General features: G+C 41.9%; 1 protein-coding gene across 1 annotated transcript in view; it reads right to left on the reverse strand.

The window, feature by feature from the left end:
• LOC138301130 (prostaglandin G/H synthase 1-like) overlaps nt 1–25,597 on the reverse strand; it is a 341,889-nt gene that overhangs the window by 167,453 nt on the left and 148,839 nt on the right. Inside the window, exon 6 of the mRNA XM_069241267.1 lies at nt 10,067–10,210. Within this exon, the coding sequence (XP_069097368.1) occupies nt 10,067–10,210 (144 nt within the window). The remainder of the gene's footprint in view (nt 1–10,066; nt 10,211–25,597) is intronic.

A 25,597-nucleotide genomic window follows, 5' to 3' on the forward strand; every position in this document is an offset into this window, starting at 1 on the left:
CGCCTCATCAGGGGTAGTAAGCGCTATATAAATACGATTAAAATACAATACAATATCCGCGGCTCAAATGAACTCATAATAATACTAAAACTGTACTCATTATTTCCCGATACTAATCCATCACTAATTCTTGTTGGGTTCCAGAGTAACGTGCTACTCACCGAAAAGCGATTCGGCGCCTCGTTAGGGGTAGTAAGCGCTATATAAATATGATTACAATACAATACAATACAATGGCAGGTTGTGGGTACAAGTAAGTTGTGGCCAGGACCAAACTGGGAGCTAAAAGCAGCCCTGACCAAATTGTAAGATAAGTCGCATACAATATCACGCGGGCATAGAAAGGGAGCCTGGCCCTCCCCAGGGGAACAGGGGCCCGGTGAAGTTGGACAGCATCATGTAGACTTAAAGGCATCTGCTTTGTTGGAACATACGAGTACTGAATCAATTCACATTGATAAAGGGTTCATGAATTAGCAGGTCTTGCTAGCTGAATCGTAGTGTTACTGGCTGTCTAAGGAAAACAGCATGACTACCATCAATCACCTGTAAAGACAGTGCTGCAAAATAAGTAGCGATCAGCAACCTAGTGCTAACTAAGCAACAGACTCAATGAGCCCCAAATAAAGATGGGTAGAAAGAAACAATTGAGCATTGATTAATGGTGACTGGAATGAACTGCAGCCTCCAATTTAAAGTGTGAAATACAAAAAGGTATATGAATTAATATTAATTAAAGTCACATGAATGAACTGTGTGTGGGCACAGTTACACTGACATGTTTTCTATTCTGGTCACTCAGGCACATTTTAGAAATATTTTAGAAAGCGAGTGAAGGCTTTATTAACCGTACTTATAAATAAAAGGCAACAACACAAAATAAATGTAGCAATCAGTGGATCTAAAATTGGGAAGTACAAGAATTATAGGCAGTTAGACCTGCTATCCAGACAACATAGTCAGAGCAACAGCAACAGCAGACAAACAAATCAAAAGCAATTAAGATTTCAAGAGTCTTTCTAAGAGCAAGATAATAATCTTGCATTCATACGAGCAACAGAGTGTTCGGACACAGCATGCTGGGTGGGTGGTCGGCAATAGACAGATGCTCATTCCTCGAACGACAACGTGTTCAATGTCGGCCAAGATTTCTAATCTTTCTGGCACATACTGGGACTTGTTATCTTCTTTCTCCCTCTCTAATATGGAGCACTATTCTAGAGGTCATTCCTGTCGTCCACGATCTCTGTACTTATTACAGTATAGGTATACTAAATCTTTAATACTATCAAAATGTGCAGCGACTCCTTGATGTTTGCCAACATTAATCTATGTTCCAAGTTACTTGGTTAAATTTAGCATACAGTGATTTAATTCTAGACCAACAAATACGCAGGGCTACTGGAATGATAGTATTGTGCAGTCACGATGCTGTCCGCATAATTGTAGAGCTGCTGCGTATTCCACATAATCTTGATAATCTGCTGCATGATCATCTGCTGCAAAATCCGCAGTTTTCGGCTAAAAACAAGGATCACAAGTTATTAAGAATAGAGCAACAGTTGAAGGCCCTTTGCAAAGGTTGACTTATTACCTCTCTGTTGCTTATTTCTGTATTTGGGTATCAAAGGGGTACCAATAAGGTGCAACCTTTGTCCAGAAAGTGTTAACATATGCAAAAATGCTAAAATATTGAGGTAATACATAAGATGTGCCCCATTATGCAGAGCTTGCCTTTTCTTGTGCACAATTTAGTCATCCCTGCCGCATAATAATTTCCCCAGACCATAATTCTAGTGGCCCTGTGCATCACTAACAAATATCGTAGTTTATGGTCCTAGGTTCCTACCTTGCGATTCAGAAATCTAGATGTCTTTTTTCCCACTGAACACTTTTTCTCAAGTCACAATGTATCCGCTTCAGGTGTTATGATCTCTGAAACCAATAGCACAGACCAATGGAATTACAAATCTGGGGCCGTATCATAGAAAGAGCCCTTCGGGTACAATGAATGCTGGTCACACTTGTTGTGCCTCTGGACAACTGTGGTGTTAAAGAAGGGGCTGCAGATACTTGTGCAAACCACTGTGTAATGCAGATCAAACCCACACATTTAGTGCAAATGGCCAGTCCCTTATTCGCACAGGGGATGGCTACATGCAGATGAGGAAATCATTTGTCTTTGTGGCTGTGCCATATCACACAAGCTAGCACAGAGGCAAAAGGCTAGGAGGGAGAACCCTTATTATGCATGATAAAGAGGTGGCACATAGTCAGTGTGCTCCAGATGCTTTTGTGGGGTGCACTAAGGTTCCAGAGATCCCAGAGGGATCCCCAGGAGCAGGGTGATGTCACTCACTGCACCTGCCTGCAGAGGGATCTCTGGTCACCTTTGAAAGCCAGGATACTTAACACGTACACAGTGAAAGATAGACTAGCAGCTTAGCCAGCCTGTCTTTCACTAACAGGCTAGTCCCAGTCCAGGAGGGGGTTCACGTCTGCACTGCAAACTGTACATTTGCTGTGATGCACTATTCCAGTCTGCATCTAGCCACATACCGAAGTGTGTGTTGTGGCGTACAGTGGGTCTATGCACTGCATCCATAATATGGCCCGTCTAAGTCATCAACCTAAAATGATAGGTCAAGTGGTAAAGAGTGATTCCCTACAATGAGAGGCAGCCCATCCATTTATGCAAACTAGGTGATCCATTTTAGTGTCATTTGAGGAAAGAAAATGAGATGGTTGCAATTGCATATTTCACCTAGCAAGTCAGTCTAGGGGTGCTCATGTTTGAACTGTAGTTACTTTGATGCCAGGTAATGACACACCTGTTCGGCCGATTTACAGTCAATGTTTATTTATCAAGGCCCTGTGCCCCTTGCCTCTGTTTTCCCTGTCAGAACTATACATGTCTCACAATTATACAAACCTATGCAAAATGTGTTCGTAACCCACATGCTGGCCCTGCAGAATCTACCAGCTACCTGGAGTCAGCTGACAACTGATCGTAGGCCCTACAAGGTAACCAAAAACCTGCCTTGCAATCTTGGCAGCATTCTCCGCGAATGTAATTGGCCTAAACACACTTACCCAGTACCAATCACAGGAGTCACTTGGCTGCAAGGTCATAAAGAAGGATCAGAGGCATTCTCACTATTTTCCGAGCTTTCCTTCTAAGAGAAAGCACCCTTGCATCCTTTGTTTTAAGCACAAGGTTCTTTGTCTCAAAAACTTTCACTTAACCTCTCAAATGCACTTCATCAAATCTGTAAGAAGCAAAATCCGCGTAGTGAGCTTTGCTCAACTTTGGCTCTGTATCTTAGTCTTCCCCAATGTATTCTAGCAGACTTTTGAATTTTAAAAGACATGCAACAAAATTACAGTATCCCAAAGGTCGACTACCTCAATATTGTGAAGGTAAGTATATAAAGGAAAATTTAGTTTTACTATTCATAACTCCAAATCTACATACCTTGATGATACATAAAAAAAACATTTCCATTTATTCATCGGTGATACTCTCTTGATCTGTCAATGGCTAGACATTCTCCAATTTCAAGATCAACCCAGAAGCCAGTCCAGTCCAAAGCTCAGTCCAAGTTTAAGCCAGCCCAGTCTGCATCAACGCCCAGCCAAGAGCCTAGATAAGAGCTAAGACACTCCCTTCCGTGGGCCAAACCATTCCAACCCAAAGCCCAACTGGGAATTCTGCAAAACCTACCTGGGGCCTGCGTTAGCCAGCACCAGTGCTCATCCCAGAGCTAAGCCCTGGCTCCAGTCCATTTGGGAAATTAATTTATCGCCCTGTGCCTCAGTTTCCATATCAGTCAGCAACGGTAACTCTTACAATCAGGATACATGATGGAACTCAGATCTATCCCAAGGCATAAGATTAGAAGTATTGCAGAGCAGAGACTGATATTTACTGCCCCATTAAATACAGATGGCCTTGGGTGTTGTATTTACCTCCTAGTCTGAGTTGTTCAGGTGAGGCTGAGGCATAACATGCAGCATCAGTATTTACTACACCAATGTCTGAATGTTTTAATATTTGCTGTCTGCCTTCCTCCTTATAAATTGCAGCAGTCTTTTTCTGGGAAAATGTATCAGAGGGAAATTGCATGCGTGTTATAATAACTACACTACTTGGAATTCCAAAACTCGTGTTTTAACAGGGATCTCAATTGTTTGTACTGTATGTGATCACCGCCCCAAGAATTGAACAGTGAGAGTTGACATTGAGTATGTTATCCGTCTCCCACGCTCCTCGACCTCTTTTTGGCACACATGTCAGTCATGGTTCAAATAATGATAAGTGTGCTATACAAAGACATAATTATGTACAGAACTGCCAGAGGTTGAAACCTTCAACACAAATGTATGCTTAGTACTGATAGTGCCGGCTCCTACCCTTGTTGGGCCACCTTATCAGATAGGTCTGAATGTGATATCCTACTTACTAGCCAATTTGTTCTAGGACTGGGTTTTAAGCCAGGATGTCCCATCAAGAAAGAGCTTCTAAAACACAACATCACACCCAAATGACCTAGGGAACACATGAAATCATTTACTGTAGAAAAACAGACTCATTTCAAATAAATTCATATAGTAAAAATCAAATACTTTTACAAAGACTTATTTGTAAAAAGGAAGATATGGACATACGTTTTGGCATTTTGGAGACCGTTTAACATTGTTTTCTATAAAATACAATTTTGAAACTCATTTTATATCCTTTACAATATGTTAAATGATGTTCCTGTGTGTATGTCGACAAAGGTGGGGGACTGAGTGAGATTCATAAGTGATGTTTAGTTTTGAGTGATGAATAAATGTACAAGTGTGTGTGCGAGTATGTTTTGATGGACTAGATGGGCTCTAGAAAATGTTGGCAGTACTAACTCCTAGAAATAATGAAAACTGGAAAGAAAAGTCCCTCTGAATTTGGCATAAGACCAGTGATTACAGCCTGGTCATAAAGGTGTTCCTCCCACAACATCTCGTCCCTATGGTAACTGCTACAAGAAACGCCAAGTTTGTGGTAAAGAAATTGATGTCAACATCCTCAAGTGGTTCCAATAGCCGAGACTGCAAAATGAGAAAAACTAAAAGGGAAACCCAGACTAGCAACACAGATCTGATCAGGTGCAGACAGTCTTCAACAATCAGAAGATTAACAACTCATCCTAACCTTACCGCAAAGGGTTTCCAAAGGCACTGATGGTTGCCACTGGATGTCTTTATTTATTGAAGAGCAACTGAACGTTTACAAGACAAGTTGTGCACTGCAAATAGACCTGTACATAAGCTGTGTGAGTACACAGAGCCATAATACTTGAAGGTATCAGGGAAAGTCAGTGAAGATAGGCTACAAGACAATACATACATTAACATGGCATTATGACGATGTGTTTTGAGTAGTTGGTATTTCACTGCAGTGGCTGTAGTGAAGGTGAGGACTGATGATGCATTTACAGTTATGTAATACATTAAGGGTTTGTTGAAGGGGAGAAAAGGTAAGGGCGTAAGGGATTAACCAAACTAATGACTTTGGTTAGAGTGTGGATGGATTAGCGGAGACCAGCAAGCATAGGACTTTAATCTTGACTTGATAAGCTAAACATGAGGGATCTAGGGCAATTTAGTGCCTGATTATCACAAGGCAGCCAGCGTGTGGGCCATGATTCTGTTTTTAGAGGCAGCAAAGACATGTCAATAGATGACTCTGTATGATGACTGCTGTTGCCCAGTGGTCAGAAATACGTCATGTGTCACTGAAGACCTGAAGTGTGGTGTGTAAGTTAAATATACATTTATGTGAAGAGTCAGATGAGACCAAGCAAGAACCTTGTGCAAACTCATTCTAATGTCAAGTTTGTCTAGCTCTCGACTGAATGTTCAGGTGTAGTTTCTGTGATGGCCGCAGGTACTTTTCCTGACGGCCTTAAGAGCAAAAGATCTACCTGTAATGACGCTGACATAGAATCTTTGGAATCTCCAGAGAATAAAACTTGGAGATAAAACATGCCATTGAGGTGTGTGCTGAAGTCCTCCATGTCAGCCAGCCCTCTGAAACTGCCACAAAACTTTGGGAAAGATTAAGTGCTTCCAGCTTAGGAAAGTCCATATTATTCTTCACTATAGCTAATGTCTTGGATATTTAATTAATTTTAATATATTAAATTCAACATGTTTGGTAATTGACTTTAAAAACTTCAAATGAAATACAATATCTATATAAATTTGAAAAAATATGTATACAATTATTTAAATCAATGTGATTAAAAATTACATTTATTTTTACATTAAAATATTTATTAAAATATTTGATCATAAATTAACATTTAGATTAGATAAAATGTATATATTTTTAAAAAGTAAAAAACTATTGATTAAATTCATTATTTTACATTATTTTCCACGGGTGCTTATTTTAAGTCCCTGCCTCCATTAGTTTCCATGGGAGGGTGTTGCAGCACCAGAGCTTGGCCTTGGGTGCTCCAGGTCTAAGCTGCAGTAACGTTCGAATTGCAGTTTGTGAATAGCAATGAGCTTACTCTTTTGGGGGTGGGTGTCTGTCCCTCTCTAAATTATTCGCACTCCCTAAACCCATCCTATTTAGTAGTAAGAATTCCCCATTTTCCAGCAACTCCTTCTGGACCCTCCCAGATTTAGAACTAAGTAGTAAACTTACTTGTGAGGATGTCCCCACAGAAAAGAAAGGAGAAGTTGAGATTTAGCACTACTGTAGAAATGCTTTACATACTTCAAAATGCAGTTTGTGATTCAGGGTGCAAGTTTGTAATCAAGCCAGTCACAATGTGGGGGCGTCCGACATCATACTGTCTGAAGTACAGTCAACCACCATGTGTCAAGGGCAGCAAGGGACCCACTTCAAGAATGCCTGTATTACAGGCCCAGCACTGTCAATTATGTTCTGTGCAAGACCTGCCATGCAGTGGGAATTGGAACTGAAACTTGTGAAAAAAGGCATGAGGGAATGGTAAAGTAGTCAAAGGGGGGAACACTGCAGCTTTATAGACTGGGAATAAAAAAGTCTTGAATGCTGCTGATGCTATGTGTGCGTGTAAGTATATCTGCATACGTCTGTGCAAGTGCATATATGTGAGGGTGGAAAGAGGATTTGCACACCTCTTGCTTAATTTTAGCCCTTGCATAATGATAGTAATTATTGGCATTGGATGTACATCAGTGGTTGGATAGTGTTCACCACTAGTGTAACAATGGAGTAAAAATCGATTTTGTGGGAACCTGTTTACTGTAGAAAATTGTATGGTGAACTGCTGTATGAGTCTGGAAATCTGTCTATCTCTGCCCTCTACAGCTTGAGAATGTGCATTCTTCGTCTTTTTTTACACAGTGACAATTCATTACAATATATCTGTGAAATGTCTATTTGTATTATAGTTCTATGGAGTAATCAACATGCCGTGGCTTAACCCCAGATCCTAGATGTTACACAACATACATACAGTCTCACACAAAATCTCCACATATAACATGAAAATAGTAATGGCTGAATGTTTATATTCCTGTATGTCACTTTAATATTAAGTAAAAGCGCTTCAGACCTTTTTTATGCTAAACGATCCATAAAATTGAAAGGCCATGTGACACTGGATTTTTTGAGATGCTTATATTGCCCATGCCTTATTTATATAATTTATATTTAAATTGTGGAGCAACAATGCACCATTTTACAACATAATGGCCCTTATTTTGAACATGGCGGTTCGGCCCGCCATGCCGGCAGTGGCGGCTGAAGCCGCCAGCCGGCATGGCGGGCCGAACCGCCATATAATGAACAAGGTGACGGCCACCAGCGGCAGCCGTCACCAACCGCCAGGCTCCCGCCTTCAGGCATCCTGGCAGCGGGATGGAACACCATCCGCCAGGATAGCGGCGCTACCCTGCAGATAATGTTTCATTTGCCACCAGCCTTTTGCTGGCGGAGGGGGTGCCCCTGCACTGCCCATGCACTTTGCAGGGGCAGTGCAGGGGCCCCGATGCAGAGCTCCTTCGCGCAGGTCACTGCCCAATTTTCGGGCAGTGATCTGTGCGACGGTGCAACTGCACCTGCCGCACAGAGGCATTGCCGGCCGAGCCTTTCTGAGAGCCGGCGGGCAGAAACAATGGTTCCGGGGTCGCTGGCGGTCAGTGTTTTGACCGCCAGCATGAACACGGCGGTTGTTTCTGCTGTGTTCATAATGACCCCCAATGTCCTCAATTTCTTCTTGGGATGGCTGAAAACCTAAAACCCATATGGAGGATCACGTTTCCTTGACACACTATGCATATATTTAAATATATTATGTGCACCCCTCCAGGACATTACTTTTAAGGAAACAATTGAAATGTGTGCTGTAAAATGTGCCTCATATTACATATGTCCCTGAGGGAGAAGCCCCTAAATCAGTCTGGTAAAATGTGTATAGCTCTACTTTGTATTTTGCTCCCGCAGTGCAGAGTCGGGTGGGGATTTATACCCCTGCTACTTTGAAGAAATACAAGACATCATTGTGTACATTGAGACTCTGGTGATGTCCATTACAATACTCAAGTACAAGCAATCAGTAACCTTTATTTGCTTAAACAAAAATTGTTCCTGGAGCTAAGATGGAAAGTGTGATCCTAACACAAATGGGAAGTACTGTGCTCCTTCTGTCACTCAAACACCCATCAAGCAACTTTTCTTGCTATCCTTGAGGATAAAGTGTACCAGAGAATTCTGACAGCCACACACACTGGGACCTGTAGGTTGGCCTTGGATAGAACTGCACACTGCAGTCCACCACTTTAGCACTGTTGCACTGTACCCTTCTCAAGGTGCTACCGTCGATCTGTTCTGAAGCTTCAACTCTTCCTGTAGACAACATTCCTTGAAGGTAAATGTAGCAGACCAACTGCATATATTGATCACCCAACTTTTCTGAACCCACCTCAATTCTCCCTTAGCCCTTCCCCAATATGTAGACCAGGTGCTGATAGAATACTAAGAAAACATTTAGTCTGAGGTTGCAGGTTTCAAAATCACATTCCTTGAACTGCAATAGGAGAACTCAGGGAACAATTAAGGATTCGAGCTCAGTAGAAACCCCAGCAATCAATCAAAATACTTTTATTCAGCTGTCTAAGATATAAAAAACCTCCAATTTGAAATACATCAATAAAACAAACAGAGGTATAAAAACAATTGAAAACTGATAATTTGCCACAGTTTGAAAATTAAAATTCAAACTGCGGAGCTGGGTGAGCTGAAATCCTTATGTCTCTTCTAATCCTTAGGGATTGGCACACATAACTAATCACAACATGATAAGATAACTCTAAGTGCAGACAGTGCAGAAATTTAAGGCTCAGTCGAGCCAGTCTGACATTTTTCATACATACAATAGGACATAAAAATTAGGCTCTAGGGATGGTGTAAAAACTACAAAAAACATAAATTGAATAAAAGATTGCTGGCTAACATTATAGCAATGGCAACGAGGTATAGAGGAAAACCAACTGTCTTCTTGTGGAAAAGCCACCAGGAAATGGACTGTAAATTTCCTGTAATCAGGAGCAGGTTGAGGGAATGCTCCACTGTGCCCACCCTTGGTTGAAAGCCAAACTGTACTTCAGAAAGGAAACCTTTATCTTCAGCCCAATCTTCCAGTTTCTGGTGAATCATCCTTCTTAGATATCCCAGCAATCAAGCTCTGAAGGGGACAGGAAGAAAATCCAACAAATCCAAGTAATTATGGAAAAAAGGGTATGCCTAATCCCTTCCATATGCATGATGAGCACTCTGCTCATCATGCATATGGAAGGGATTAGGCATACCCTTATTGTGTTGTACTTTCGTTTTTGACAAGTGGTTCCTGGTGGGAGAAGAATCTACCTCATTGTAAGGACTGAGATGAGGGAGAGGAATTTGAGAGTAAAACGCATTGTCTACCTGTACCTTCACCTTCACTTTCCTTTTGTCCATAAATACTTAGCTTGACCAGGGTTACAGAACCACTACACAAATCACAAGTCCACAAGAGCACCCTCTTACCTTTGCTGCCCATTGGGGTTGGACAATCATCTGGGACAGGTGGAAGAAGTCTTGTGTAATAACTGAGGTTTGAGTAAGATTCCCAGTTCAGATAACCATAGGCCGAATTGTAAGTTGGTGGGCTGGATATCAAGTTCGCTCGTGCTGAAAAGAAAGCAAGCAATTATTAGTGTTTGCACATGTGTACACCAGTACTTCCACTAGTAGTACCAAAGGAATATTGCATTTAAGTCATTTAAACTAAAGAACTCAACTCTGAAGCATTTGTAACGAAGAGCACCTCAAACTGAATCGCCTTTACGGGTAAAGGAACGAAATGGATAGAAACAACTGCCTTTATTCTTAGCTGGTCATTGTGGAGATTGAGGAGAAGAGAAGCAGTGCAGCGACTCCAGTATGTGGAAGGGAACCCTCTAGCACTGGATTGCCCAGTGAGTTTGTGCACACGGAAAAACGTTTCTCTCTAATGACCCGCTATGCCCCTCTTTGCTATGAACAGCAATGTCCCTCTCTGCTTTGGTGTCACCTGAGTCATCCAACATGCCCAGCAGAGCCTTTTAGCGTTAAGGATAATTGTCATATAGACAACCTACCTCAGTCTAATATGTATTTGCCTCCAATAATTCTGGATTTTAAGGCGGTCCTATATGACATGTCAAAATGTGCCAAGAGCTTCATTACAACAGGTATAGGAGGGTTTCTGGGATCCACCCATTTTCCTCAGCATCTCAGATTTATAATACATCTGTGGAAATAGCTGAATTGTATATGTCTAAGTCACTAAGAGATGGCAAGTGTGCGTGCTTTGTCTCTGCCATTCTTTATCTGTTATTTCACTCAGATCCAGGTTCCAATTTAGTTCTAACTTTGTTTAACGAGTCTGGAGAGCTATACTCAGCAAACAGTATCCTTGATATTCCCTTACTACTGATTGGCTTCATTATAATTTTGGGCGTCAAGTGGATACAAATCAGGGCCCTCAACCAGTTTGTCTCTATGTGAATTGAAGGCATGATGCAGTTGCAGATATAAAAAGAACTGCACATTTTCAAGCTCAAAATCTTTTGTTAGCTGCGTGAAGGATTAAATGAGGTTATCCTTCAGTCATATTAGCCTCTTCTTGTGCACCGGTGTTCCAGTAAGAGCCTAACTTAATTTTTCGCAGCAAGCAATTATATAGTTGGACCACAGGCAGCCCATGGGACGAGAACAGCTAGGGATAGTAGTATGCAGATCAGTGGAGAGAAAGCAACACCCAAGGCATGCAGCCCATGGAGACATGAGCTGTAAAAGGTGGGGTGCCAGAATAGAGAGGAAAATGGCAACAAGCTGGGCAACAAGAAGAGGGGAACAAATGGTACACAAAGTGATGGGGGAGCTATGTCACAGAGAATAACATTCATCTCAGTGACCTGCTGCAGCACTGACAGTCCTTGTTTGAAGAGGACTGGAATTGTTGCATGTCTTTGCTGCTGCTCTGTTCAGTCAGCTGTCCCTGCTCCGGCAGGGATTAAAGAGCTATTCACCTAAAACACAGCAGTCACACCAAACGTTCACCTGCTTGCACAGCACTGGAAGCGCCTTTTGGCAGAGCAAATATAAATCATATGATATGTATGTCTTACGCAATTCCCTAGGACTTCTTTTTTAGGGGTAGAGATGCCAATACAATTATTTTTTCTGTTCAGGTGTAAAAACATGATAGCGTGTATCCTCGAAATAAAAAAGCACTAGGCATTTATTTAAGGTACCTTCAACATTTGTGCCATTTGCACATAAATTCCAAAGTAACCCCTGATGTCACAATATTATCTATATGTGACCATGTTATAAACCATAGAATTAACTAACAGTAGACAAATGTGAATTGGTGCATTTGAATCCTATAATGAAGTGCATTCACTGTAGTCATAGGAGAAAAATATACTGTATGGCATATTTTTATTAATTGAAATGTAATCATTTGTAATAATTTTATACCATCCTCACGTTATGTGAGAGTGTTTACCTTTAAAACTATAACAGTTTATATAACATGCGCACTAATGTTGTTTATTAATGCTGAGAAATGTAATTTCCAATTGTATTCAATAATGTGTGTTAACTTATTTCGTTTATATTAACTGTTACATGAGGTCTAAACTAAGAAAGAATAATTGATGCAAGGTTAAATGTGCACAGTACAATGTGAATTAAATGTGTTACTGAAATACTACTTTTGCTTGACTTGGCTAGGCTTGAATCTTGTTTAACCTGAGAAACTGTTTCTCAGTTTTTGCTAACTTTATTTAATTTCAGGTAGTTGTACAGGGAAATGTTAGTTTGGAAATAGATGTGCTATTGTCTTATTCATGGAGAGTCTGAGAAAGCAACCTTGGGAAAGGTACATGGAGAGATCGAGAGGAGAAATTAATTTCACTATTCCTACATATTGCTATTGCAGTACAGGAAAACAAGGACAGAAACCTTCCAAGGACTGTCTTGGGAGTACACATGACTGTTTCAAGTTACACAGTGGGACAGAAGTAGAGGCTTGATCATGTAATGGCATGACCATCTACGTTGCTGGATAGTGAAATTGTGATGTTAGCTCAGCGTACAGTGAGTAGAACAGATTCCCTTGGACTTGGAGAGGTACAGACCTCTGACTTTACCCACATTCCCCATGCTTTGCTGAGTGTGGCTCTGGCTTACATTTGATTCTCTAAGAAGATTCTTGAGGAGCTTCTGAAATGACGACACCTTCCCTTTTTACTTTCTTTTTATCCTCACTGGTGAACTTCTTTTTGCCCCAGATGACATTTTTCTGAATTCTATTTGTTCTGTTTTTGCCTTTTGCCCTTATGTCTGTTAGACAGATAAATATTTTTTATTTAGGCACTTTAGGAGAATTCCTACTTGCCTAGAGCTAATTTAGTCAGATAGTTGTAACTTGCACTAATGTGTAAAAGATTTGACCTGTGTTTGTTTTCCGAGTATCAAATAATCTTTTTATTGTTTTGCATTGCAGTGACTGAGTTCCTTGTGTGCCTAAAGCTAATCTATTTGAATTAATTCAGATGTTTTAGTTACCCTATTGCTATTCTGTATCTTTACACTATGTTTTTGAGACTTGTTTACATTAGCCTGAGTATTCAATAAAGCCGTGTAGCTGTATTTTCGATTTGTGTTTTCATTGTGTAGCCGAAATGGTTACACTGTGTAATTAATGTTGAATGATTTTTGATTCCCTTGCAGGTCCCCTTTGCATGGATCTAAAGGTTAATCGGCCTCGAATTAGACCATACAAAATTCTACACAAAGCAATCCTGAGTGTAAATTTTAAACAAAGATCAAAAAACCTCCTGCAAAATTTGCCTAAAACTGACGTGAGCCTCCTTCTTGCATCCTCAGAGCACACATTGACACTCACTCTTAGAATCCTGAACAGATTCCCTCCGATGATGGCCAGCATTCTCCACTCTGTACAATATTTTTGGTGACTGTAATGTTCGATTTTGTTCAATATTATCTTATGAAGAAATTGAATTATGGTCTTGCAGTATACTATCTCTCGTTTCAGACAGCATTCTTTTTCCATGTCAAGGTGCTGTCTCTCTTCCTATTCTCATGAGATGTCAACAGTTCAAGACACCACTGTTCAGCACAGAATAATCATTTTATTAGACTTTTGTATATATACATTCTAAACAACTAATACAAAAAAGAAAACCTTACCTTAAAATTCGTTGTTCAGGCAATCTTTATTCCGGCAAAATCTTTGTTTAGACAGTAGTTGTTCAGTACTTCCTTGTAGAGACTTTTTAGTTGTTTAGCAGTAGTGGTTCAGGCAAGTAGTGGTTTAGACCTTGTTGTTCAGGATGTTTCCCAATGATTGATCTAATCCTTACTGGCTACCAATATTTCACTTAAACTTTAGTTGAAAATAATTGCCTAGGTTGAGTCGCCAGTTCAACCTATTAGTCCTAGCTAAGCCAAACCTGACTCAAACCTTCCTCCCCTGCCTCCTTTTCTAAACTTACCTATATGCATAGAACTGGAAGAAGCCACTTGCAGCAGAAACTTACACAACGTTAATAAATGTTCTCAAACGAAAGAGTTTTGCCAGACAGTCAACTAATTTCTTTAGCCATACGTTCAGGTAATTGGTAGTGCATTTATGGTTATATCGCAGTGCTGGCTGTGGTAGAGAAGTTGGATGTCTGCAGCTGCATAGGAAGAGGTGCCAGCATGTATATCTTGATCAAGAAGGTCTAATCAGAATGTTGTGCAAAACAAGCTGCTGAGCCAACGTGCTTACCTTTGACAAGGCTGCTGATTGGTTAACTCAGAGAAGAAGGCGTGACCTCTGCTCCTGGGTTGGCACTTAAGCAACTTGGCCAATCAAAGAGTGTTTATCTTGTAATCCTACTATTTACGGGCAATTAGTGGTTCTTTCTTGTATCTGTGGTTGTGATGTGGAATTCCCCAAAATCAGTGGTTTACCTTCACCAACGTTTTCAGGCATTCTGAACCTGAAGTGGGTCATACACATTTTTCTGTATGCACCATTGCACCAGCATAATTTATATAGTGAAAGAGAACTGACATTGTGTAAAAGGCGGCAAATTTGTATAAAATAGCACACTTTTCCAACAGTTTTGAAAACAAATGCTTTGGGAAAACACAGAACTCCCTAATAACTCCAATACGACAGCATCATACCAATTCCAAACTTTCCCACACCCTTGCTTCGAGCTGTGGAAATAGATGATGCTCCTTACCATGTGTATCCATTGGGGTTATCACACTTTCTTCTTGTGAGTGTGGGTATGACATGCATGTAGGAACTGATGATGTTGGGACTTGATGTTTTGTGATAGGGACAACAATGTTGATGATATACACAAGGTTCTCTCATTTCCAAGGTGGCACTACACCCACTCTGTAGTAGAGGTGAAGTTGGTGCGGATTACAGTGCAGAGGACGCCAATGTTACTATGAAATGTTGGATGGAGCCTGGTCCACATAGAGATAAAACACAATACTTACCAACTGCAACTACAAATAAAATAATGTTCGTACCATTGCACTTTGTGCACACGTATTCAAATATTTAGGACAAGATTTATCAAATGTGCACACAGCAATGTTATGCAAAGATCTGCAAAGGTGAGAGGTGTGGAAGGAGAAAATCTTTGCATTGTGGCTTATCGCCACTGGTGCCTGTGATTCGCAACCTTGCAGTGCTGATCTCTCCTTCGTGCACGATTTGTAATGTTTCCCTTGACATCTTTGTGGTTGTTTTTGACTGTTCTTAGGACTATGTTGAGAGTTGCCAACATCTCACATGAAATCTCAAAGCACCCTTCCACACTCAGCCATCCCTGCCACTAGAAACTGCACACCTGCAGGTTTGAATAGCAATTTGTGTTTCTTTTCCTTCTGTGCCATGCCTGGTGTTGTAATCATGTGGTTATGGAATGGAGCAGAGGTAATATAGTGATAGTCATTTTGGAGCCACACAAATGTCAACAGAGTTTGAGAGTGTATAGCAATACCTTTTGTTCACACTGAAGTGTGCCAGTTTGTGAACGCACAATTACGTTGATAAGTGTGTGGACATTCACATTGTGTGTGCCACATATGGATCGTGTGACAAATATTCCAAATGGATTTCTGCAGATTTGAAATGATGTACCTGTATTCCTTGATATACTTTCTGATACTTGACAGATTCATGTAGCTGTTGTCACCATCACTCAAAATCCGGGCTGATACAAATATTCTGTTTGCCCATTTACATGCTTCTTCCCCTCAACCTTCCCTACAAGCAACTCTTTAAATTGTTTTAGAAGATCTCTTTGGACATGATAATCCAGTTAGTTTTATGCCTTTATATAAAAAGGAGTGTAGGGTCTTTGCAGGGTGTTAAGACATTAGTTAGTCTTCTAATACATCACAGATTTCAAAATATGTTAGAAGAAGACATTTTCATATGAACAACTGGCTCCCTGATTCTATTCAGATTTAAAAAATATAATGAAGCCTCAATAGTGGGTGAGTCCATCTAAATAACATTCACCTACTTGGTGAGGAGGCTAAACCAATGATGAAGCATGCCACTAATAACTTGTGGTGATGTGTCATTTCCTAATATATTTTGATACCTGTGACATATTAGGAGACTAACAAAAAAGGTCAATCCCCTGTAAACAGGGCAGACACCTCTCTATGCGAAGGTGTGTAAACCACAGAGAACATGTGTAAGCTTATCACTCTCTGAGTGAGAAAGTTACATACGTAATGCAACCCTCCACTCTTAGTAGCTATTACTTTTGCCTCTGAGCTACTCCACTTTCACAAGGCCTTGCCAAGGCGGGTGCTGCACCGGCTTACATTGTGCCCCTCCTCTGATGATGTACTTGATCCCTTTTAATCTGTATTCTATACACTTCATTCAACTCAAAAATACATGCATTTAATTGCATTATTCAGAACCCTTGCTTCTGTAGGTTTAACAAGCACAACTCCTTATGGTTTTCCTATTACCACTCAGTCCTTCTCAATTTCTTGCTCCTTGGTAGTAGTTATCCACCTCTGTCCTGCAAGGCTCTGCCACCAGTCTGCGTCTCTGTTTTCACCACCTGTTAATGTCATCCTCTCTGTTCTTATTTCCATCCTTTAGCCCTTAAATCTGTATTGTCATTTCCAACAGTCCAATAGCTCCTTATTCTCACTCCTGACAAAGATATCAACTTTGAAAGACAGGTGTAATGTCCGGTGCTTAGTTATAAAAGGATGGGTGCTGGGGCCCGAAGCTGTGCTCAGAAACCCACAGTCCGAGCAATTGAATGCTGGTGTGCCAAATACCAAGCCTGGTAGTCTTAAAGCCACTTCCTGCCCCTTCAATCCATTACCTGACACTCCCTTCGGCATTATCTCTCTCTTGCTTGTTCCCTCGTTCTCCCTTCATGGCGGGTTTTCTGTTGTTTTCTTCGTCCCTCTTTCTGCTTTGTGAGTTTTTCCTTTGTTGTTCTCAGTAAAGGTCTGAGGTAGAAAATTAAGTGCCGGTCCCTGAAACTGAGTAGTGGTGGCCCCCACTGGCTCAAATTAAGCACTAGTAATCTCACAGACCACCAAACCACCTCCCACCACTGACAATAAACTGGTGGTGAATCTAACAGAAAGACATCTCCGTTTAAACTTGTCTTGTTGATATTTCTGAGATTTATGCTTTTTGTTCCCCATTTGGCTGACTCCATTCCTGGTTACACTCCTATTTCACCAGGGCGCTCTCCTAATCTTTACTCATATCCTATTTCCGATCAGTATATCTACACTATATCTATTTGGCATCGAGCACTGGAACACCCTCCCAGGTCATTTAAGGGCCTCTCAGCTCTAAAGTCCTATCTCCACCACATTCAAACTCACCATTGTTTGGTACCCTATACCCAATGCCCTTAGTTTTTTCCCCAAAAGGCCAATTTTAACACTTATGTCTTCCTAAATATCAATCATGTTTATTCTAAACGTACTCTAAATACATATTTTCTCTTTCAGGTTGTAGTGTCAATCTCTCTTGTCTAGTCCATCACATCAAGCAACCTCTCAAAACAGCTCATTTGCTGAATGTTCCATGAGCTCTTGCCCTGGCATTTCTGTTGGAGATCTGGGTTCAGGACATGAATCTTTGAGGATGCCTGAATAAATTTCAATCATAGCTGAAAGACTAGAGTAGATGTCCTGTCAATGGAAGCACACATGCTCCAAGTTCATTTATATAAGATTGCTGAACATTCTGTGCATTCGCCCATCAAAGCAAGAATTTCACCTTGAAAGATATAGAGATATAGGCTGCAGCCCCTGCCTACCCCAGTTCCTCATGCTTGGCTTCTATGGGCCAACTTTGGGAAGGTATCCAGTCGGTCTGGTGTTTTATATTTGATTCTTGGCGCCACCATTTTGCAAACAGAGATGCTTAATTGGACTGGCTTTTTTGCAGACATTATAAACATACTATTTGTTAATTGCAATGTCAGCTAAAATGGCTTTACTTATTGTTGCATATTGTGCAACATTTGTATAAATGTTTAGGCTAAGATTTACCAAGATTCGCGCCATTGAGTGCTGCATTGAAATACGCAGCTTTGGGAAGGATTCAAGAGTGAAGGGTAGGAAAAATCTGCAGCAACATATTTGCTAGGCATTGCGCAGCGAGGATGTAATTGGTCACACTTGTAGTAAAAAGTGAGTGAATGGTGTCTTCTGTAACTTTTTTAACTGGAGAATCTTTGAACTGGATGCACCCTCTCCAGCACAAATCACAATGCACAGACAAACACCAAGGTGTAAATCGCATAATGCATGTTATTTACACATATTCTGCATGGAAATATCACAACTTTTGCCCAAAGTTTGAATCTGTTCTCTTTTACCACTATGATCCCATGTAAAGCCAAGACATGTTGATTTGTGTGATGTTAGTTTAGAGGAATTCCACAAACCCTTTTGGTATTTTTGCTTCATTGTGCCTGTGAGATATTGGGTTTCTGGTTGGCAGAGATATGCACCCTCTGGTAGCTCGGCACAGAGCAGGCAGGCTTAACTTAAGAGGCAATCTGCAAAGTATTTGTGCAACACTTCAAACAATAACACAGTGAAAACACCACTAAAACTCTCCATGCCAGGCTAGAAAAGAGAGATAATGGGGGTCATTTTGACCCTGGCGGTCTCTAAAATGACGGAAGCACCGCCAACAGGCTGGCGGGGCTTCCTGGCCTATTACGACCGCGGCGGTAGCACCGCGGTCGCACCGCCGGGGCCGGCGGTTTCCCGCCATTTTAGCCCCGGCGGTGATAATCCGCTAGGGCAGCGCTGCAAGCAGCGCTGCCCTAGGGATTATGACCCCACTACCGCCAGCCTGTTTCTGGCGGTTTGCACCGCCAGAAAGAGGCTGGCGGTAAGGGGTGTCCTGGGGCCCCTGGGGGCCCCTGCACTGCCCATGCCACTGGCATGGGCAGTGCAGTGGCCCCCTAACAGGGCCCCGGCCAGCTTTTCACTGTCTGCATAGCAGACAGTGAAAAGCGCGACGGGTGCAACTGCACCCATCGCACGGCCGCAACACCGCTGGCTCCATTAGGAGCCGGCTTCTATGTTGCAGCCTCATTCCCGCCGGCCCAGCAGGAATGTCACAATAGGGGCTGCGTGAGTGCGGCCGCATTGGCGGCTGCACGGCAGTTACCGCCTGTCGGGCGGCGTTAGCCGCCCGCCAAGGTCGTAATGACCCCCAATATCTTTATGAGCAAAACAAGACCAAATCAACAAAAACCCAACAAACAGAAGTTGAGAAATGAAGATTTAAATAATAAATGTGCAAGCAGCACTTAGAAGCAGTAAGCGCCTAATGGGAGATCAGGTCGGGCTGGACTGGGACAAAGTCAAGAGTTCAAGCCACCCATGATGGAGCACAGGCCGGCTACAGTACCCACGCAGAGCCCGCTGAGCAACAGCACCCTAATACTTGTTGCAACAAGAGATGTGTCGTTGATTCTCACGCTGATGTAGTGTTGTGACGGATTTCTCCCCGCAAGTGAGGTGAGGCATCAGTTTTGAGTGCGATGTGCCAGGTCTGAGTGCAGACGTTCTGAATGCGATGTGCCACGTTAATCGACTCTGGAGGGGCGATGCTTCGATCTTCTTCATGCAGTGGCGCGCAATGCATATGTTTCAAAGCGGTGGTCCCACAGGCGATGCACTGGTCTGGTCCCTGCAACAGAGGTGCGCGTTGATCCCGATCTTGTTGGTTTCGATCGGTGTAACAGCGCTGATGCGCAGGTTCTGGAAGTTGCAGCACTTTACACTTACCTCCAAGGGCCCTGGACTGGCACCACTTGGCAGGGCAAGACTTGTGGCAAGCAAAGTCCAAGTGCTGTTTGCAGATGGAAGAGAAGTCTTTGATGTCCATGAGACTTCAGAACAGGAGGTAAGCCAGCAAGTCCAGGGTGTCACTTTGGTTCTGGGAATGCAGAGATGCAGGTCCAGTCCTTCTCACTCCAAGGCAAGGAGGACAGAAGGCAGCAAGACAGACACTGCAGAGCAGGAGTCCAGCAAAGTCCAACAGAGTGACAGTTCCCTCAGCAGCACAGCAGTCCTTCTTCCTGGCAGAATGTTCTTAGGTCCACAGGTGTACTGAATTGGTGGTGTCAGAGGCCCAGGACTTATACCCAGTTTAGCCTTTGAAGTGGAAGAGACTTCAACAAAGGGTCTTTGAAGAGCACAGAGGCCCTGCCTTCCTGCCCTGGCTTCAGACCCACTACAGGGGTATGCAGCTCTTTGTGTGTGGGAGGACACTTCCCTTTCAGGTGTGTCAGCCCCTCTCACCCATCCTGCCCAGGATGACCCATCAGGATGTGGAAGGCTTATCAGTCACATCTAAGCTTCCTTTGTGTGTGGCTGTCTAGAGGGAATGTACAAACCCAGCTGTCACTCCACTCCAGACTTGTATTAGAGACAGGCAGTAGGCACAATGGCTAAAGTAAGAAAATGCCAACTTTCTTAAAAAAGTGGCATTTTCAAAAATGCAATTTAGAATAAGACTTCACCATAAGTTGTGATATTATATTGTGAGTTTAGAGACACTAAACTTGACAAACTTATCTTTTCCAGATTGGGAATTACACTTATAAGAAGTAATAAGGGAATCCCAATGTTATCCTATGAGAGAGATAGTCCTGGCTGTAGTGGAAAAACGAATTTGGGAGCCTTTCACTACCAGGGCAAGTAAAACCTAAAGTACATGCCCTGCCTTTTACATACATTGCACCATGCCCTGTGGGTCATATACGGCATACATTAGGGATACCTTATATGTATAAAAAGGAAAGTATAGGCCTGGCAAGAGGTTTAACTTGCGAAGTCGACATGGCAGTTTAAAACTGCACACACAGGATCTGCAGTGACAGGCATGAGACATGGTTAAGCGGCTACTTAATTGGGTGGCACAATCAGTGCTGCAGGCCAACTATTAGCAGTAATTTACAGGCCCTGGGCTCATGTAGTGTACTTTACTGCAGACTTATACACAACTTAAATATGCCAACTGGGTATGAGCCAATGTTATCATGTTTAAGAGGGAGATTACAAGCACTTTAGCACTGGTTAGCCGTGGGAAAGTACACAGAGTCCTACAGCCAGCAAAACAGAGGTCAGAAAATAGAGGGAGGGTAGCAAAAAGTTGGGGAGAAGGCCCCCCAAGGCTGCCAGGTCTAACAGTGTCCAGATACAATATATTATAATGGATTTTGAGATGTGCAATGCACAGCAGTTTTAACACCGAGCTAGTATTATTTTTGCGCTAAAATACTTTTGCACACAAACGTTGGTCGATACTATTAGCTCTGCCTTACATTGCGCAGCTTACTTTGCACTAAAGTTTAGTAAATCTTGGCCAAACTGTGTTCCATGCATTTTCGCATTTGCATTTTCCGTCATTAAAATTCTGCTCATCCTGCAAAGGCATTAAATTACTCTCCATACCTACATCTACACCAAACATAGACTGAAAGAATGTTTCACGTTCATATGTTTCAAATACCGCAGTGCGGTGGGGCAGGTACTTCTGGTGTAAACGAGGACACTGCAACTTGACTTTACCCACAGCTCAAACTGGGAGCAGATAATAGCAGCACCCTGGGTCAGAACTGGGCACAGAGGTCGATTTTATTGTCCCTAGGTTCACACATCAGTAAAATATTTCACGTGTGAACCATTAACTTTCTTTGTTTTCCTACCTTCAAGATAAGAGTCCTCTTGAATCATGCATTTATTTTCCGACAAGAAATAATCGTTTAGTATGAATTATCAACAAAAATGTACATGCCTTTACCAAACTAGTTCTCGATTGTGGTTGAGCATTTTGTTTGACTTTGTACGATAACTTGGCAACAGACAAATAACAAAGAGGCTCAGATCCCCCATGTTTTACTATTTAAGCTCTGTGAGACCAAATGTCTGCAAAGCTTTATCTAAGAGTAAAGTGTAAACCAAAAGAAAAGAGCAGCTGACTTACTGCACAGCAGGTTTAGAGGTATGTGCCTAAAGAACGCCACCTGTAGGCACTTAAGGAACACCCAGAATCACAGAATAAAGATTTGTAGATATTTACACCAGGAGATGGAACTTGAAAGTGTTTATATTCTGCAAATATGGCAGTGCGCCTACAGGAGGAGCTGTCCATTGGGTGTGGACACTCATTTATTAAATTGGTTCAATCTTGTTATTCGCAAATGTCCCGAGGGTTCGGAACACTCAATCAGTGTGGTTACAATTAGGCTGTAATAAGTGTGCACACTTGGTGTGAAATACCCCCAGCACCTCCCTTTGTTAATAGGGACGTAAGGTAAGAGGAAAATAACTTTCACATGGAATGGTAACCCTCGCATGAAATTACCAAGCAGCCTTAATCACGCATGCATCTTTACCATGCATGTCTTTAGCAGGCATGTCTTTAGAACGAATATGCCTTTACCGTGCATGCCATTGCAACTAAGGGCCATATGTACGAACACTTTTTCCCATAGACACAGAATGGGTAAAAACCTTTGATACATCTGGCCCTAAGTTCGTTGTAAACGAATGAATGGTTAAGGCATATTCGTTGTAAAAGTTTTACAAGTAAGTATTAAGCATATATAGATATATATATAGATATATAGATATATATATTTATTTGTGTGTATGTGTATATATATATATATATATATATATTAATGAGAGGTAAGTATTAAGTAAATATATATATATAGATATATTTTTATATATATATATATATATATATATATATATATATATATATATATATATATATATATATATATATATATATATATATATATGGTTATTTTTATGGTTTAAGGCGGGTATAGGTTTTTGCGTGGTATGGGTAATTTTAGGGTTTAGGGTGGGTATGGGTTTTTGGATGTTAAGGGTATTTTTAGGTTTTAGGGCGGGTATGGGTTTTTGGGTGGAAAGTGCTTTTTTAGGGTTTAGGGTTCATATGGGTTTTTGGGTGGTATTTTTTTTTAAGTTTAAGGAAGGTATGGGTTTTTGGGTGTAAGTGTTCTTTAGGGTTTAGGGTGAGTATGGGTTTTGGGTGGTAAGGAGTTTTTATGGTGGGTATAGGTTTTTGGGTGGTAAAGGTATTTTTAGGTTTTAGGGTGAATATGGGTTTTTGGGTCGTAGGTGGTTTTTAGGATTTAGGATGGGTATGGGTTTTTGGCTGGTAAGGAGCTTTTAGGGTGAGTATTGTTTTTGGGATGGTAAGTGTTTGGCTTTAGGGTGATATATGTACATATATACATATGTGAATGATATATATATATATATATATAAAATTCTTTACATGTATATCTATAAACATACATTTTTATTTATGTATCTATGTAGAAATATATATATATATATATATATATATATATATAAAGAAAATCACGCACTCTTGCTGCCGGTGCCGATAAAGGAGTTAGCGACCCAAACTCTATTAATTTATATATATGTATACACACACACACACACACACACACACTATACTTACACTTTAGGTTTTGCCACATATAAGCTTTTACGAAACATGCTTCTACAATGAAACGTTTGTTATAAAGCCACATTTGTGCTTGTTGTTAATGAATGCATGGTACTGTCACCGTCGTTGTAATGGCATGCGTGGTTCCGCCAATCAAGCGCTTTGACGCCTCGTCAGGGGTAGTAAGCGCTATATAAATACTATCACAATACAATACAATCATCCTCTAGAAGTTTCCTCATCAGCATTTTTCAGGTGAAATAAAAAACGGTAGCAATATTTTACATGTGCTAATGCATGTATGCACTAGAGGTAACCCTGTAGAGCATCCTCAGGATAAAGAATGCAAACGAATACTACGAAACCGTACAATTTCGAGTGATCTGAACATCTCGGGATTTCCTTGACTATCTTTACAGGCAGGAAACTATATAAATTATAGAAGGAAACATGTGATGGAACCAACAACACCCGCACCATCAAGACTGCCCCCTGGTTCACCGCAGAACTTCAGGCTTCCAAACGAGAATGCCGAAAAATTGAGAAAGCATGGTGCCAAGAACCCTCAGTGAGCAACTTCTCCACCCTCAAATCAGCCATGCGCAAACATCACCAACTCATCCAGACCACCAAATGAGCCTTCTACAAGGAACGCATAGACGACAATGCACACAACAGAAAGGAATGTTTTGCCATCATCAAGGACCTCACCAATCCCAAATCCTGCACCATCGACCCTCCACACTCCCAAGACCTCTGCAACTCCCTCTCCAACTACTTCCACCGCAAGATCACAGACATACATGACAGCTTCACATCGTCATCACCCAACATCACCACCACCGACATAACCAACACCACAGCACCCTGCTGCACCAACCTACTGAACACCTGGACCCCCGCCAACGACAAAGAAATCGTCAAAACCATGAGCTCCATCCACTCAGGCTCCCCAACAGACCCTTGCCCCCACCACATCTTCAACAAGGCCAGCCAAATCATCACTCCCCAGCTCTGGGCCGTCATCAACAGTTCCTTCGAGACCGCAACCTTCCCACATATTTGGAACCACGCTGAAGTCAACGCTCTTGTCAAAAAACCCAAAGCAGACCCTGAAGACCTCACAAACTACCGACCCATCTCTCTACTCCCCTTCCCTGCAAAGGTCATAGAGAAGATAGTAAACATACAACTATCTAGCTTCCTAGAAGACAACAACATAATCGACATCTCCCAGTCTGGATTCCGCAAAAACCACAGCACCGAGACCGCCCTCATCGCCTGTACAGACAACATCATGGCCAGATTGGACAAGGGCAAAACCGTCGTCCTCATCCTCCTAGACCTCTCCACAGCTTTCAACACATTATGCCACCAAACCATCCGCACATGCCTCTTTGACGCCGGAATCTGCCACAAAGCCCTGGACTGGCTCACCTCCTTCCTCTCCGAAAGAACCCAAAGAGTTCGCCTCCCTCCCTTCCGGTCTACAGCCACCAAGACCATCTGTGGGGTTCCCCAAGGATCCTCCCTCAGCCCCACCCTTTTTAATATCTACATGGCTCCTCTCACTAACAACATCCGCCCCCACGTCCTCACCTTCATTTCATACGCTGACGACACCCAGCTCATCATCTCCCTCACAAAGAACTCATCGACCGCCAAGAATAACCTACTCGCCGGACTCCTCGTCATCGCTAACTGGATGACAGCAAACCACCTCAAATTGAACTCAGAAAAAACTGAGATCATCATCTTAGGTCCCAACAAGACAGCATGGAATATCTCTTGGTGGCCCACCACCCTTGGACCACCCCCAACACCCACGCACGCAATCTCGGAATCATACTGGACTCATCTCTCTCCATGACTCAGCAACTCAATGTCATATCATCCTCCTGCTTCAACACCCTTCGTATGCTACGCAAGACCTTCAAATGGGTTCCTTTAGAAACAAGAAGAACGAT

This window comes from Pleurodeles waltl, chromosome 6 (genome assembly GCF_031143425.1).
Source record: "Pleurodeles waltl isolate 20211129_DDA chromosome 6, aPleWal1.hap1.20221129, whole genome shotgun sequence".
Classification (NCBI taxonomy): domain Eukaryota; kingdom Metazoa; phylum Chordata; class Amphibia; order Caudata; family Salamandridae; genus Pleurodeles; species Pleurodeles waltl.